The sequence below is a fragment of the Haemaphysalis longicornis genome, unplaced genomic scaffold, assembly GCF_048455015.1.
Source record: "Haemaphysalis longicornis isolate Haplotype H1 unplaced genomic scaffold, Haemaphysalis longicornis Haplotype H1 scaffold_8, whole genome shotgun sequence".
Taxonomy (NCBI): Eukaryota; Metazoa; Arthropoda; class Arachnida; order Ixodida; family Ixodidae; genus Haemaphysalis; species Haemaphysalis longicornis.
In genome coordinates this window covers 81,190,020-81,205,607 of record NW_027526445.1, presented here as the reverse complement: position 1 = coordinate 81,205,607, position 15,588 = coordinate 81,190,020, and the positions used below count along the sequence as shown (strand labels likewise).

At 44.7% G+C, this 15,588-nt stretch overlaps 1 protein-coding gene across 1 annotated transcript in view; it reads right to left on the bottom strand.

Annotated features, from left to right (window-relative positions):
• LOC144148169 (pancreatic lipase-related protein 2-like) overlaps positions 1-15,588 on the bottom strand; it is a 139,888-nt gene that overhangs the window by 98,146 nt on the left and 26,154 nt on the right. The window contains exon 4 of the mRNA XM_077679749.1: positions 14,730-14,879. Within this exon, the coding sequence (XP_077535875.1) occupies positions 14,730-14,879 (150 nt within the window). The remainder of the gene's footprint in view (positions 1-14,729; positions 14,880-15,588) is intronic.

The window sequence follows — 15,588 nt, the reverse complement described above, 5'->3', positions numbered from 1 at the left end:
CAGAAAACGCCGCACAGCTAGCACCGACGAGAAGTTGCCGGTAGGAACTTCAAAAACGTTAATGCAGGGAGCATTCAGCTGAACACACTCGAAAAGCCCACGCAGCATCTTTGTCTCTGAAAGAGGCCTCACATGCTAAAGCTAGCGGAGGGTTCTATAATTGCGCTGTATAATAGGCCTACGGGTCTTTTTGATAAAAACCTGTTGTTTATCTGCTGGATGGCACTCTTGTAGCACGCCGCCGTGGTTTTCAGTCCCGCGATTTCAGCTGCTGCTTACCATACCAGGTAGGTTGAAAGGTAGTCAAACTAATCAGGGCCAGGTTAATGTGAACGCACATTTGAACTGCCGTTCGAACTGTCTATTAACACACGCCCGCCTGGCAAGGGCAAAATAGACACGGACAAAGAAAGGGGACAACAGGACGAGCGCTCGTCCTGTTGTCCCCTTTCTTTGTCCGTGTCTATTTTGCGCTTTCAGTTTCCATTATGCATCACCAACAGGCCCAAACCATGACCCTGGCAAGGCTTCATGCTGTGCGTTGCGAGACGAATTCCGGACATATGGGAACGAGCTGGTATTGAAGCAAATGGCGTAATATTCGTAGCCGAGAGCGAAGCCAGCAAATGGCTGCCGTCTCTGAGGTCCTCGAGCTCGCGCTGAAGGCGATGCAGTCTTGAAGGTATGGTCGTCGTAGTGTGCCTCAGACTGGTACTCTTTTCAAAGGTCTTCGACCGGAATCGCGCCCCCGACGTGGGCGTCGATATTGAGAAGCTACTCGCGGCGGCCGTGAGCTTCTCTATTACATTTCTGAACGTTGTTTTTTCAGCCCAGCCGCTGTGAATAGGCGTCGTCATGTAGGTCGCAATTTTATGCACTTGGCCTTGCCTAGCAGCGCATTTCTTTTTCAACCGGTCTATAGTTGCGTTCAAATCTCGGCATACTTGCTCAGGAGGCAGTCAGTTCCAGGCGTGTTCTCTCTGTGTGCGGTTCTGAGGTGTGACAAAGTTGCCCCGGCGGCAGTTTTAAGGAGAAACCTTTCGTCACCGTCGCTTGTTGCGCACACCGTTAAGAGCCGCTCGTTATCCTTCAGTTTCCGCAACAAACGTCTCGATGCGACCACCTCATTGGGGAACAGCCACGGGGGAACCCCGCTGCGAAGCACCCTCATAGAACGCTTTAAATGTCGATGACTCATAAACACACAATGTCAGTGATAGTGGTGTATGCTCTTGATTGGTTTGTTTGAACCATAACTACAATGGCATCTACTCATGCTGGGAGATAGCCTAGTCTCATTGTGGTCTAATTGGGAAAAAGCTTATGAAGTAAACTAAAGGAAAATAAAAATTGTTAGCATCTCAAGTGAGGCTAACCATTTGAAAACCTAAAAAACACTACTACTGTAAAAAACAGTTATTTCTATCAACGAATAAAAAATGGTTGAGGCGATAGACAAACCAAGTAAGTGACCTTGCCCGCAAGAGGGCGACAAACATCCCTGTTGCACCAACAAAGCCCCTCTGCCCAAAATGACAATAAACTAGGCACCGACAAGGTGAGACCCAGGCGTCAGGAGGGGAAACTCCAGGTCGCTACCTGTGGATGCACGAGCGCATGGTCTCTTCTTTTCCTCATCACCTGGTATTCTCCGACAAAATTATCAAAACGGGCGATTTGTTGCTCAGGAACTGCTGCCCCTCACAAGCGGATGGTAGCCAGCGAGAGCGGTTCGAGTCTCAAAGCTGACATCAACAGGGGGCGAAACAAACATTTCACTGCCAATATGATTGTTTCAAAAGCACGTCGACAAATTACTGGGAAGTAGCTAATAACTAGTGCTGCAACCATTGCATATTTAAACATACGCGTGCAATAGATGTAAGCCTATTTTTGTTAGCTTTGACGTCGCCTCAAACTCAGCAGCGCAGATGTGGGCTCACCATGAGCGGCGTTGTGGGTGACATTGAACTCCCACGTTGGTCAAAATTGCCTTCCAACACCACCACTTTTCCCTCACTAAAATTACAAGAAGGCTTTCCTTTGTGCTTTGTGCCTCGCCCTTGGAGCTCCGCAATTTGATTAAAAGCTTCATGGCGCAAGAAAGAAGCATAATTCATTTCATGGCCAAAGGGCACATGCCGTGTGTTCTGTATGCGATCTAGTGTTGCGGAGTTAGCACTGCGGAACTAGAATAACACTCTATTCATTCAATTTTTTGTGGCCCCGGTAGAAAATTGATATGGAATGTCGACAAAGCTTGGAGGATTGAAATAAGAACATCACGAGGCACTTTTGCCCTGACTGGTATGGGCATAGAAAGGCTGATTATTTTCACTAGCTGTGTCAATGTCAGCTACGACAAACGAAAAAGGTACTTCTTCAGCCAGCATCAGTGCAATCAAAGCGGCAAAAGGGTGTTCTTAGATTCTTAAAAGTGGATTACACCCGTTGAAAGGAAGGGTATTCCGCTAGAAGAAAAGATATAGAGGTGTGACACGTTAGTGACACTTAACGTGGGTCACAGCGGCTCCTCTACGCTTCTAACGTTATATTCCGTAGCACCAGTTCCGCAAAATTTACGTCGTTAAGCGCGTCTAGTCGTCCCAATCTTGGATAGTCGAAACTCTACTGCCATGGATTGTACTCGGTGGCATTACAGTAGAATTTTTATATGCCAGTGGAAACCTCTTATAAAGGAAACGTAATTGTATAAAAAGTATATTATTCCTAAATTGGCACATTATAATGCAGCGCTGGCAAAACTTTGCCAGGATTGTCGTTGGCCCTCTTTTTACTTCTACCTTGCAGTTTTGTACTTTGCGTGAAAAATCACCCTTTCACATTTTACTTCCCGCCCAGAATTTGTACTATGGGACATAATACTGTTTGGCAGTAAAGAGAGGGTGTGATGCTACATTGTGGTGACACCACGGTAATCCCTACATCCAGGTGTGATGTCGAACTTTGTACAGACGTGCCCGGAGCATGACGTACAACCGATGGGACATTGTTAGTATTTCATTACTGTGCCCGATACCGAAGCTCATTCACAAACCATGCACGAGAACCTCATTCACAGTCACCGATTAAAGATGGGAATGTTGCAATTTAAAAAAAGTTCACGTTCGTGACTTCACAATATAAACACAGAGACACTAAACTTAGCCACATTAAAGTCACTACACAAGCAAAAGGCATAACGAACTCAAAGTACAGTGATGCTCACAAATTCATAAACCAATAGGTAAACATTCTGTGCCCCAAAAATTTTCATTGATCATGCACGCCTCATATGCGGAAACATTCTGTTCTCCCTAATTCAGGGAAACTTATGGCCCTCCCTCGTACTGGGAGTCGCTACTGTGACTCTTACGGTGGAGCGAAACTTTCCCGATGGCGACTATTACTTCTTAATTCCGGTGTAAGCTAATCGGGTGTATCTCACGCAGACCGAATCAAACACCCATATTCAGCGAGAAAGTGGTTGATATTTTATTCCAGCTTTCGCCTGTAGATAAGCGGAACGTTAGAGCCCCGAGATTACAATGAAAGCCTTGTCTTTCGAGGCACAAGAAAGGAAAATAAAATCATTCATTTACCTTCCTCTTTCTGTCTTCATAGAAAAGACGTGCGACCAGTAACCTCGCCATCCTTGTGACAGCGTAGCTATGCTGCTGCTCCCCCATCTCAGCAGACAACGTATTCTAACGCAAGCACCGCACTTTAGAAAGGAACAAACCATGCTCATCATACCAATATTGTAAGAATAATATAGATTTCTGCCCTTTGGGAATTTGAAGGCTGGTTGTTCTTCACAGCATACCACCAACATGCAACCATCAGTTGGTTTTCCTAACATGTCTGCGTGTTTTTGCAGTTCTCAACGCGAATAATAACTTTCACTTAGTGTTGAATTTGTAGGTAACTCGATACGACCACTAAGATGCTGTTTCTACGTTGGGGATTTTCAGGAATATAAGTGAACATTATGGCCATTCTAGGAGGGGAAATGGACGAACATTGGGCTCTAAAATATTGAAAAAAGTTTTATTGGTTAGATTTCCAATTCCGCCAATGGAATTCGGACGGAATGGGCCTGTAGACTTCACAACAATGATGTCAATAATGCATCGTCGCCGTTGAACGTCAATAATTACATCACGAATATTACTTTTATAGCTGTCTACAGTATACGCATTACAAATTGAGCCACATCGTTAACACTGAGAAGGCGCCAGTTAAGGCTTCAAAGACCAATAGTTACCCATTTACGGCCGACGTTGTGCAATATTTTGTAATCAAACTATTTTCGCATAGAAACCCTGAGTAGTATGCGAAGCAGTGATGGGGTCGACTGAAGTACCCATTAGGTTTCTTTTTGTCATTTTCGTTGACGTTCAGCTTCGCGTGCTTCATTGTATCAGTAGCTTCTTGACGTAGTTTAAATGAGTGAATGACATACTGCGCGTTCAAGCAGATGCTCCCGTCTCGGTTTGTAGGGCAGTGGGAAGAGCGCCACGTACCCCCCGTTGCGGCCAGAGAGTCGTGGGATCAAAACCTGGCGCCGCACAACTATTTCTTTTTATAGTAGACTGCGCTGACGTCAGCCCAAAACCTGATAGGGCTGAAGATACGCGCATGTGCAGTAGAGTGTGGACGGCGGACAACGACAACAAGGGAGGGAGGCACACAGCCCCGAGCATGAGATGCTTCGCATATAAAAAGTGATAACTGGCACACTTTCAGTCTTTGTTGGCATTATCGCAATCTGCAGTACTCGCAACGCTATCAAAGTACAGAACAAAAGGCAGGATCTTTGCGCATTTCTACAGTGTCTAGCACGCATGATTACTACTCGACAGGTGATTAAACTTCGAAGGCCGATATCTCTTAGTGCGGATGCGCAAAAAGAATTCTCACTAATGAAACTGCGCGGAAACAGGATTGTGGCTAACTTTTCAATACAAACATACCTGCTTACGGCATCCACTAAATGTTAATTATTCTGTTTTAGTTAAGTAAGACGCCGACATCAATAATTACTACCTACTCTTGTGTCCTCCTGGGCGCATAACCGCACCGTAGAGGCGGTATTCACGTAAACCTAAGTGCGTATTTTTGAAAACTCCTGTTGCCCTAATTTTGATCACCCTGTCCAATGGGGGTGTCCAACAAAAACAAATACCTGTTTGGGTATAGTTCAGGTGTCGGTAATATAATTTTGTTCCGGTTCAGTTGGGTTCACCTAAATCACTTGCCGAACCACTTCGCAAGCTTGAAGTGGTTGCCGAACAGGTTCGATCAGTTACATTATTAGCAAAGTTTGACAAAAGTGGTTCAATTGTATAAAGCGACAACAAAAGAAACTAATAATAAAATTTCAAATACTACTTTCCTCTCTTAACAAAGCGCAATTTCAAAGGCTACTTTAAGTAATTGAGGCTGATATTGCGGAAAAATATCAATCAGTGTGAAAAACTAACACCGTACCGCTCAAATCCGCGCTGGACATATCAAACTATATTCGATGTTTTTACCTTTGCAAAAGGGAAACTATTCCCGCGATCGACACAACTTTTTTTTCTGAGATAGTTTCGGTACTTAAATTAGTAACATACCCGTTACTTGATAGACACATTTTTTTCTTATAAAAATTACAATTAAAGCTTTCTCAAAAATTCCCGAAAGGTCGGGTTGCATTTTGTGCTTTTAAACGAGTTGGGAAGCTAACAATTTTTGCAAATACGCATTCATCCATTGCGATTTGCTCCCTGTCTTTGCCTGCGTTACACAGCTGCGCGTGCGTGGCGCAGCGACTCAACCAAACGACGACCATCACGACGGGCTAAAAGCCATGTTTATTGCAGTGAGGAGTTGATTCTGAGGCGTCCAATGCATGCCACAAGACAAAAAGAAACTAAATTAGCCCAATGGCAACGATGGCGTAACTCCGTTTATTTCGGCCAGGTCGCAGCGGGACAGCGCCGAGGCATACAGATCAAAGAAGGTCTTTGTGCCAAGAACAACAAAAACAAATGAGAGGACGGTGTGCGACAACCCGAAAGCTGCCAATTAGCCGTGGGATTATTCCAAAAAAATGGTAAAAACGCAAGTGTCATGGCAAAAATTCGCCGGAATAGGCAGCAGCCCCTAGACAACAAAGGCAGTGGCGGGAGTCTTTTTAAGACGCTTCAATACTTGGTGAAATCCCAGTTGGCCGACACAACAGCCGCCACACGTCGGGAAGTGCTCTCGGAAAGGCGCGTCGCGAAGTCGGTCGCCCGGAGGCGCTCCCACTCCTCCTCGACAGCTTGCCACAACGCGTCACGCGAGCCGCCCGGTAGCTGTCGGCTGCTAAGGGACTTGTTCATTACTCCCTACGCGTTTTCAATTATATTCATGTCCTCGCCCTGCGGTGGTCACACGATCACCATCACGCCTCGCTCGTCCAGTGGGTGTTTTACTGACTGAGCCATGTGTATCGGGATTCGGTCACGCTGAAAATAATACAGTTTATCCGCGAATGGACCATCGAAGGTGTAGGGTATCGCCACGCTGTCAACGATGTCCTCGTAGGGCCGCGTTGAAGCGGCCCTCGATACGAACTGACGGACCGAGGTCAAGGCTTGAAATCGCAACACACACGCTAACGGCACACCGGCCGCTACTTGATATCGGCTGCAGGTTACACGACTCTAATATGAGGAAGAAAGAAATCGCAGTAGGTTAGTGCCGAAATCGTTCGGACGTTTGTTTATCTCTGGGCCATTGTCGACAGATGCATACAACGCATAATTTCGCTCCTGGACAGGCAGTGCTGTAGGCAGCTAAATGAGTGCATATACTCCGCCGCCGTTTTTCCTATTGTCAGTCACAAAAGAAACTTAACGTCCAAGCTTGGGAGCGGAGCGCAATAGTTCTGACGTCTGGCAAGGGCTACACAGAACAAAGATATGAAATCACTGCACTACAAAACGCGCGGTGAGTGGCAACAAACCTTCATGTAAACGAGCATGCAAGCAACACGAAATCTTGTCGTGGGCTCGTTTGCCTGGTCTATCTTTTAATTGCATTCGCACAATCGCTGAGTATTATATTACTCTTTGGTTTTAAAAGAAAAGGAAAAACATTTGCATCACTCATACATGGTGTTCACGGCCAATCAAATGCCTTGGCGCTGGTCCCAACGGCTTGAAAATGTGGAATCATTCGTGAAGAGAACACAGCTCCAATCTTCCGCAGTCCAGGTTGCGCGGTGTTTTGCGAAAAGCAGTCTCGAAAGCTTTTTCGCTTCGGATAGCTTGGGCTTTCTCGCAGGAACACAATTTCGTAGCCGCACATCACGTAAGCGGCGAAGTCAAACAAACCTCGAAAAGCAAAGGGGAGGTTGTGGTGAGGCGATGAAACAGATGAAGAGTTTTTTTTTTAATTTTTTTTCACCACTCTCTTTATGAATAAAAAAATGCATGTGTTTATTTGACCCACTACAACCTCCCCTTAGCTTTCTGAGGTTTTCTTTACTGCCAGCCCTTATTTTGTGTATTTATTTTGACCGAGCCCCTCATTTCCTATTTTCTGATTCGCAATACACACACACACACACATACACACACACACACACACACACACACACACACACACACACACACACATATATATATATATATATATATATATATATATATATATATATATATATAGATGATCTTCGTAAATCAACGCTTCAAGTGTACCTAAAAGCTGGAGTAACCCCCAAAGGTATCACGCTCTCTCACGCGCCTTCCATAACGAACCTTGATCATCAATACCGACTACCATGGCAGAACGTTCTCTAAGTGCTTCTCTCGAACTTGTAAAAATTGCCATCAATCATAGCGAAAAACAGATGAAACTGCTAACTGCCCAAACCATAGCTCTTATCCGTTCCAACGGGCACCTGTCACCAGACGAAATAAACTCCTTAGCGGAGTTCGAAAAAACTAAGCACCGTGACCTCGTAGACACAAAAATTCGCAAACTTAGAAGGATAGGGTTCCAAACCCTACTTTGCCTGAAATCTCGCCTTTCAACTATAGCCCCGACCCTCAACTACTTTCTTGCATAGTGGATAACCAGCCAACTATAGAACCACGCGTCACCGCTATCGTAAACTTATCTAATACTGCCCTGTCACCTGACGAAACAAAACTACTCTCGAAGGGGCTGAACTTCTGCCCCAAAACAGGCTGCTTCAATGAATTCCAGTTACATCAAGACCTAGATAACTTTTCAAGAAATTTGAGACTAAGAGAATACTTTCTAGATAAGCCTCCTAACGTTCAAGATGCGCAGACACGCCCAAACAGGGATTGGACGCCAAGCACTCAACGTGACGATTGCCTGAATCTGTACATCGCCGCTGTGCAAAAAGATGTCATGCGGGAATATGAAATTCACTGATGTAAACGTCAAAATTCAACAAAGTCCGAGAAAGCGCGCTTGAGGGGTTTGGAAAATAGAACTGACATAACAAATAATCATGACGATAAATGAGGAGCGATTGATTTCATGAATACTGTAGATTACATTCGACAAGGGCACCGGCAACTTGATGATTCAAACTTTTATGAGCGCCTAGTGGAGGACCCCACGATTGAGCACACCAAAATCGTAACTTCAGTAATAAAAGATCTCTTGGACGGGGGAAAAATAACCTCCAGTGAGCACAGTTTAATGCGACCAGTGCAAACCCGTCTGGGTCGATTTTGCATGCTTCCTAAGATCCATAAAGCTGGTAACCCCGGGCGCCCAATCATATCCGGCATTGGCACAATCACCGAACCGATATCGGGGTTTGTGGACAGGCTAATAAGGCACAATCCCAGCGTCCTGGACTCGTACATAAAAGACACCACGGATTTCCTCAAAGTTATTTCGGATCTTAGTGTACCAAAGGACTCGTATCCAGTAACCCTTGACGTATCTTCCCTTTATACAAACATCCCCAATGACGAAGGGATAGCCGCACTAAGCAGCATGTATGCACTCTATAAACAGCCAGATACCCCAGACTGCCATGTAGTTGCGAGGTTAGCGGCCCTCGTCTTAGAACTAAAATCATTTGAATTCAACAATGAGTACTTTCCGCAAGTTAGTGGAACCGCCATGGGAACCAAGATGGCACCAAGCTACGCCAATCTGTTTATGGGGACGTTAGAGGCCACATTCCTGTCTGAATCCCACTTCAAACCCCTCCTGTACAAAAGGTACATTCGCGATATCTTTTTTTATTTGGACCTACAACGAGGATGAGCTCCTCCACTTCACCGACTGTTACAATTCTGCACACCCGAACATCAAATTTACTCAGATCTACCCTCAAGAAAGCATACACTACCTGGATGGGACCTTGAAAATAGACGACGGTGAACTCACGACAAAGCTGTATCGGAAGCCAATGGATCGCCAGCAATATCTGCATTACCAAAGCGACCACCCACGCCACTGTAAGAATACCATTCCTTATAGCCAGGCCCACCGTTTCAAACGAATCTGCTCAAAATCGGAAGAATTCACTACCCTTGCCAAAAATTTCAAAACCATGCTGGAGGGCCAGGGGTACCCAGCGCGTGTAACTGATGACGCCTAAAAAAAAGGCCGAAGCACTCAACCGCGTGGACCTAATTGCGAACCGTCCTTCACAACGTGACTTACAACGACCAGACCTATGCTTAACGTACAGCACCAACTTTCCTAACAAAAAAAAACATCTTGAAGCGGCACTACAACATTCTCGAACAAAGTGAACGCCTCAAACGGGCGTTTCCGTCCGTTCCAGGCGTCGTCTACCGATGATGCCGGAACCTCAAAGACACACTCGTGAACGCAAGGACAAATTCATTGTCCCCTCATAATGAATGCCGGCCATGCCTGAAACCGCGGTGCCTTGTCTGCAAGACAATGTAACAGACAAGCACTGCTCAAAGCTCCAACTCACAGTACTCTTTAAAAATTCGCGGGAACATGACGCGTGACACTTCCAATGTGATTTATTTGATTGAATGCAATGTGTGTCGAATGCAATATATAGGGCAAACAGGGACCTCTTTCAGGCTCCGGTTCAATAATCACAAAGCGCACGCCAAAACGCGCCCGATCCTGCCCCTGTCCAGACACCTCAGCCTTCCAGATCATTCTTTCGATAAACTAAGCGTCACGCTCTTAGAGAAGGAAATTAGGTCAAACCGGGAACGAGAACAACATGAATCATACCTCATATACCGATTCAATACAATCAAAAAAGGTATAAATGAGGACCCAGGCACACTAGCAGCGATTAAAACATTGTCATCTACCTAACCGTATCAGTGGCGCTTTGTATGTAGCCGGAACCAGATTCTCGAAATCACATGCGCGTGAGCGTTTGTTCAGTGGGGTTTTTTCCCCCTTAGCTGATGTCTTTCCGTTTTTGTTTTCGTTTTTCTTCCTTGTCTTCTTTTCCGCTCTTCGTGTTCACTCCTATCCTTTTCTCTGGTTTTTTTTTACTCTCTCTTTTATACCTCTGGAAACATTTTCTATATCTCCGTGACAATCTTACAATTAAGTAATGTTGCTTAGTGCCGATGCTGTTTCAGCAATAACTTCTGTTTACCTTCTCCCCAAAACACGTGTTCAAAAATTGGCTGGTAGATTTGAACGTTTGTATATGGCGCATAACCCGGAAAATAAGCAATACAATTCTGGGGTCTGCGTTATTACTCGAGCGCACATATCTTTGCCGCTGTTATCACTATTCGCCCCCGCTGACTGGCAACATTTTTGACGGCTTGCAAATGTATTTTTCCCTCCCTTGCACCTACAGTCATCTTCTAAGCCCATCTACCAAACCATCAGGGTTTATTTTCTCCGTTTTCCACTCAATCCCCTTGAGCAGCTTGCGTTCTGGTTTGGCTGTTTCCACCCCCCCCCCATCCCCCACTCAGCGGAAGGGAGACACCGACGACGCACGGGTTGTCGCTGAGCTGCAAAGTGGCAGCTCTTAACAAAGACCTGAAAACTCGGCCTAGCAACCCCATTCTCGGAAGGCGTCCGTCCGGCGAGGTAACGGTGGAATGGTGGCGGACCGTTTCCTTCTGCACGACCACAAATCGTCCTTTAATTGCCTCAGCTTCGGGAACGGACCCATAAACGGGCTGTAAAATGCCTTGTTTGCACTTTCCGAACATAGGGCGGGACACTCGTTTTCAATCAACAAAAACGCGATCCCTCCGAGCGTCTGGGCGTTTGCATAGTAACGGCTAGCGGCGGAAGATGTATTATTGCCTTCTCACCTTTGTTCTAAAACCCCACTTTCGGCCGCTGTTGCGCTTGTCGCCTTTCGGTTATAATACGAGTTCCTGTTCAGTGGTCTTTCTTCTCCCTTTCTTCCTTTTCCCCCCCAACTATCTTGATGTCTCTCTCTTCGTTGTTCATTTTTTGTTCATTTTTTGTTCATTCTTCTAATAAGGAAGATTCTCGCTTTTTGTTTGTGTTATTCACTTATGTTTGTGTGTGGTATCGTTGGCCATTTGTAAACCCGCTTTCCACTTTCGACATATATGCTCTCTTCCGTAGCGACCGAAGCCATTATTCCTGTAGAAGACTTGTCTCGAAGTCGAAACGTCGACATAAACCCTCCGCTGTTGCTGTTACCGAGGTTTCTTACTTTGTGTTCACCACGCCTTCGGCCCCATCGCCATCATGCCAGTTGTTATATATATAAATATATATATATAATCTGTGTTTATGTGTATCTGTTTATAAAGCAATAAGTGTTGGCGGTCAAGAAAACCACGGAACGAAAAGGGAAAATGTGGTAGGTCATTGGAAAACAGAAAATTTGGAAAGACAGAAAGAAAGTCGAGAAAAAAATGCCCGCCGTGTGGTATCCAAACCAACAACCTCCAAAATACGGGTACCGCACCAAAATACAGAATTACGACTATCAAAGATTCTCTCCAATTACCCTACCCAGAAAAACGACGTCTGCTGGCACTGGTCTCGTACTTCCACAGAATGTATTATACCCGATCATACTTAACTGCATCCCATATCAAGCCGTCGCAAAAAATTGTATCGCGCCTAGATCATCCTTTCAAAGCCCGCCCCATGTTCGCACGTAGAAATATTCTTCGGCAATCACCGCCCTTTCTGGCCATTTACCACTAAAACAAGCTGCAAAAGAAATTGCTGCTATTTGTGATCACAACTCGTTTGTTGTACAACTGAAGCGCACTTTGAACGTGCATAACTAGTAAAAACAGAGCTGTGTATTTTTACAACATGAAGTGAATTACAGGTTTTGCATTGGGTGTTTATAGTTTTGAATCGATTTCAATGTCCTGCGTCTTCGCTTTTCTTTTTCTTTGTTTATTGTTTGGTAACCTCTAATATGCTGTAACTTGCATTTATCGCAAATTGTGTTTAAACGTCTGAAACATATTGTTGTTATCCCCCCCCCTATGTAATTCTCGCAAGTCCGTTTGGGTTCTCTGACTAAAAAAGAAAGACCACTGGAGAAAGGTTCACGCACATGCCGTGCACCCGGAGATACTCATCTGGTCGGCATATAGCTTCCTAAGTTAACCCCGAGGCGGTGAGTAGTGCATATTAGAAAACAGGAATAAAAAAGCCACGGCCGAGGAAAATGATCACACACGCTGGCGTGCTCACACAGATTACAACATGCAAATATCACAGCTAGCAAAAGTACTGCAGCCTTCTAAGAGAACATATTGTCGAGACTTGGTAGTGAGATTTGGTTTAGTGAAGTCACTGTGGTAAGGGACGCGGCTCTAGAACGCCACTAAAAACGGCTACAGAGGGTCGCCGAATGATGGGAGATGATTATCGAGAAAAATAAATACGCAGGCTTAACACTATCCTGAGAAATCCAGAATTCCAGCATACGAACAAGAAGAAGAGAGAGTGAGGAGCAGGCGAAGGCCGAAATTTTATCGAAAAAGGACACCTCAGTTTCCCAACACTTTCAATGATGCCAAACGACTCTTACTTAAATTTATAGATAATGTATGGCACTATGACCTCGCGATGGGGATGCGTTTTGGAACTAAATTCGAAAAATTGGGTTCTCAGCTGTTAACAATTATGACCACCAGTGTTCATATGCCTTGACAGAGGCAAAGAGGGACAGCTTTTGCATGAGAGAACCTCACACGAAGGGGTGTTTCAGTCTGGTCGATGTATATTTTTTCCGTAGAGGATGCATCCCAGCCCGTATACGACGATGACAGAGTCAACGTGAAAGTTCTCTTACATTACATAACATTTTAATGCCTTGGGGGCATACCTACACCGATGTTTGTGGGCATACCTCCCATCGTTGTTTGCTACAGGCATGCAATCAGTAGTTTACAGTCTGCTGGTGCTGGATTTAGGGAGAACGTCGGCCATATTTTCCTTACGTCTATAAGCAACGCTTCGCGGCTCGAGAAACTTTACTTCCAGGCGTTCATTTTGAACATAAATATTCCGTTTTTTTGTGAGTGTGCATGTAAATTTCGGAGCTGACGCTGAGTGGGTCAAAACGAGGTCTGTTTGCAGATTTGGTTCGGAGTTGTTACGGAGAATTTCGGTGTGGTTCAATTGATGAGCGCGCGTAATCACGCCGTCAGTCACCAGGTCTGGGTATTTTGTACTCCAGAGCGTGATTTTAAGCTCTCTGTAATTACAATCAAAATCCGCTTTTCTTGTGCAGATCAGCCTAAACCGGTGAGATTGGCTTTAAGGTATTGCGGCCTTGCAGTGCCTTACCTGGTTGATGTGGAAGTGCGAAGAGGGCGCGCATCTGTAGGTTTCACATATAACTTATTCTGAAGCCTACCCTGAGAAATTGTGACTAAAATAAAGAAAATCGATGCTGTGCGTAATGCAGAAATGAGAGAGCGAGATACTAGGATGCGCGGTAATAAAAGCCTCAATAAACGTAATACGTTTCATTTCACCATACTGCCATATATCATGAATATACTTGAACGTTCGATGCGCATACAACAAGAATACGAAGATGACGAGATAACGTAGAAACGTGCAACTAGCTTTATTAGAAAGAAATGCGTTCATACATAACCAAATAAGCACGTCATTTACCACAACCTTCCAAACGACACTACTGGGGAATGTGATGGGACTTTTGAGTCATTACAAAGAATCACATTGACTTAAAAAGTACACTTCTTTCTCGGTGAGCGGGAGGGAGGCCATACTCACACAATTATCACCGGCACGTGTGATCTCATGTGCCTCAATAATCTCGCTTGTCCGTTTGCTCCTGTGTTTGGCGATAATACTGCTTAAATCAAAGACATGCAACCATGGTCACGACAGAGGGTGACGAAATGTCCAGTGTTGCCGTAACGGACGTTGGCCTGCTCACGCAGTTCGTTGTGGCAACGCCTAGTCTGCTCAGTATACTTTTTGGACAATCCAATGGGATGACACAGACTATGCTCTTAATGCAGTAAACGAACTGTTGGCGCTACGCGCATTTGGTGTTTGGCTGCAGGCAGTGGCAGCCTGCCGCCCTTGCTTTCCCATGAATATGCCGCTGCCATGGTGTACGAACAACCGCCTGCTTATCAAATTCACTTGGTCACTGTCTACACCATGCGGCAGAGTGAGGAAATTGCAAAAAAATAGGCAATGCGGACAACGAGATTTACGAACTAAAATACGAGGATTTATCTTACCTGATTTGTCAAGGAAAGTGTTGCTCCATCGATCAGATCTATCCAGGATGGAGGCTTATCTGTGGTGGCATGTTTCGCACCGCTCGATTCCGTATTTAACGAAAGGTTCGCATAGTGGAGTGATTTTCGCAAAAACTGCTCTCCTAGAGCCTGAAAATGCAGATATGTTAAAAGATGTATTGCAGTTTCGAGAACGCCAATGTTTTTTTTTAAACCAAGTAATGTAGGCGCAGTGTTTATGATGCCACTGTAAAATTACGCATGAAGTATTCCAAACCGCGTCACATTTCCTAACTCATTTATACAAGCTGTTGTGATATGTGATGCATTCAGCAAAGTATAAAATTACCTAACTGGAAACACTACTCTACAAATATTGAGTGCGCGACAATATCTGAAAAATACAGACTGTTACTAAATGTGGGTAATAGCTATGTCAAACCTTTCTGTGGTGACATACTTTTTATCGCTCAATTCATGATTCAACAAAAGTTTCCCATAGTTGAGTGATTTTTAAAACGAAATCTGTACAAGAGACTGAAAAAGCGGATATGTAATCGTGTGTAATGCAACACAGTCTAAATAGGCATTTTCATCTAACTGCCACTTAGATAAGCAAGTCTTTGTTCTTTGTATCAACACTCTTACTTCTTGATATGCACTAGAAGACAATTGTCATCCCGTATCAATTTGTCTCTCATGTGATCCCTAGCTAATAGAAGCTGAAAAAACAACAAAATGCTTAATCGCTGCGGGATATATTGGTCTTTCTGCATTGCAATAAAACGTCATGCCCCAATTGCGTATCTTACACTGGAGTACACTGGAGAGTACTGGAGTGATCTTGTTGGTTGTACAT